Below are 1,268 nucleotides of genomic sequence, written 5' to 3'. Positions count from 1 at the left end.
TTTTAAACTAAAAGAGGGTAGATTTAGAGGTGATATGTGGAAGAAATTTTTTACAATGAGGGTGGTGAAATACTGGAACAGGTTGCCCAGAGAGGTGGTAGATGCCCCATCCCTGGAAACATTCAAGGTCAAGTTGGACGGGGCTCTGAGCAACCTGATCTTGTTGAAGATGTCCCTGCTCATTGCAGGGGGGTTGGACTAGACGACCTTTAAAGGTCCCTTCCAACCCAAACTATTCTATGATTCTATGGTGCTCTCCCCTCTGCCCGCCCAGCTCTGCACCTCCCAAATCTCCCTGCAAGCTGGGCTCATGCCAGCAGAGAGTGCTGCAGGGGACCCTGGCAGTACCCCTTGCTTTTGGGGTAGGGAGCATCCCAGGTCCCCAGATTTCACAGTCAAGGAAGGGAGACAAGATGAAGGATGAGATTTCCCATGGGGCTGGGGAGGAGAGGGGGAGCAAAGCAGGACCTTGGCCTTCCGCAGCACGTTTCCCTTGTTGGCAGGGAGGATGGAGGGGCTTCTCTTCCTCAGTTCGGCTGCACAGTTAACGGGGACCAAGTGCTCAGGGGGACTCCCATTTGGCTTGTTTGTAGCTTCCTGTGGAAAAGGGGGAGCAAGAAAGAGGAGGTTTTAGGAGACCCAGGGAGCAGGGACAGCCAGGGAAAAAAAAAAAGCACAAACTATCATGAGGTCAAAACTGACGTGGCCAAACCTAATGGACACTTTGCTTCCCACCTCTGTCCAGAATGGGACAAAGCAGCAGGGATGCCCCTTCTTCCCCACATGCTGCTCCCCCCCGCCACCCCAAGCACCGCTGGGGGAAGCCGAAGCTGCGAGAGCAAGGAAGAAGGGGTGCATACCCCATTCTCAGTCTTGCTGGTCACAGCCAGCCCCAGGGCTGGCCCTCCCGCCAGTGACTGCTTCAGCCGCTCCTTCACTTCGGTCAGCTTGAGCTCCAGGTCAACGCGGCGCTCCTCCTTCTGCCGGCACTGCTCCTCCAGCACCGCCACCCGCTGCTCCAGGTCCTGCAGCTTCGACCCTGCTTGCACAAGCGTGCTCAGCTCAGCACGAAGCTACCCATCCTCCTGGATGGGGACGCTAGATGGGGCTGCCAGCCCTGCACACCAGCTCACGGCCACAATGCCATCGCCAGCCCAGCATCCCTATCCCACCCCAGCTCTGCAGCCTTCCCCCCGTACCCGAGTGGCTTCAAGCATCCCCAGCCGCAGCGCTTGGATGGCACCCACCTACCCCTGCTGGCCCTCCTG

General features: G+C 57.8%; 1 protein-coding gene across 1 annotated transcript in view; it reads right to left on the bottom strand.

The window, feature by feature from the left end:
- Positions 1-463: 463 nt before the first annotated feature.
- LOC104083957 (actin filament-associated protein 1-like 1) overlaps positions 464-1,268 on the bottom strand; it is a gene marked incomplete at both ends in the record, with an annotated part of 2,758 nt that continues 1,953 nt past the window's right edge. Inside the window, 2 exon segments of the mRNA XM_009587633.1 lie at positions 464-597; positions 861-1,065. Of these exon segments, the coding sequence (XP_009585928.1) occupies positions 464-597; positions 861-1,065 (339 nt within the window).

This window comes from Fulmarus glacialis, unplaced genomic scaffold, assembly GCF_000690835.1.
Source record: "Fulmarus glacialis isolate BGI_N327 unplaced genomic scaffold, ASM69083v1 scaffold34591, whole genome shotgun sequence".
NCBI classification, from domain to species: domain Eukaryota; kingdom Metazoa; phylum Chordata; class Aves; order Procellariiformes; family Procellariidae; genus Fulmarus; species Fulmarus glacialis.
This window is presented reverse-complemented; position numbering and strand designations above follow the sequence as displayed.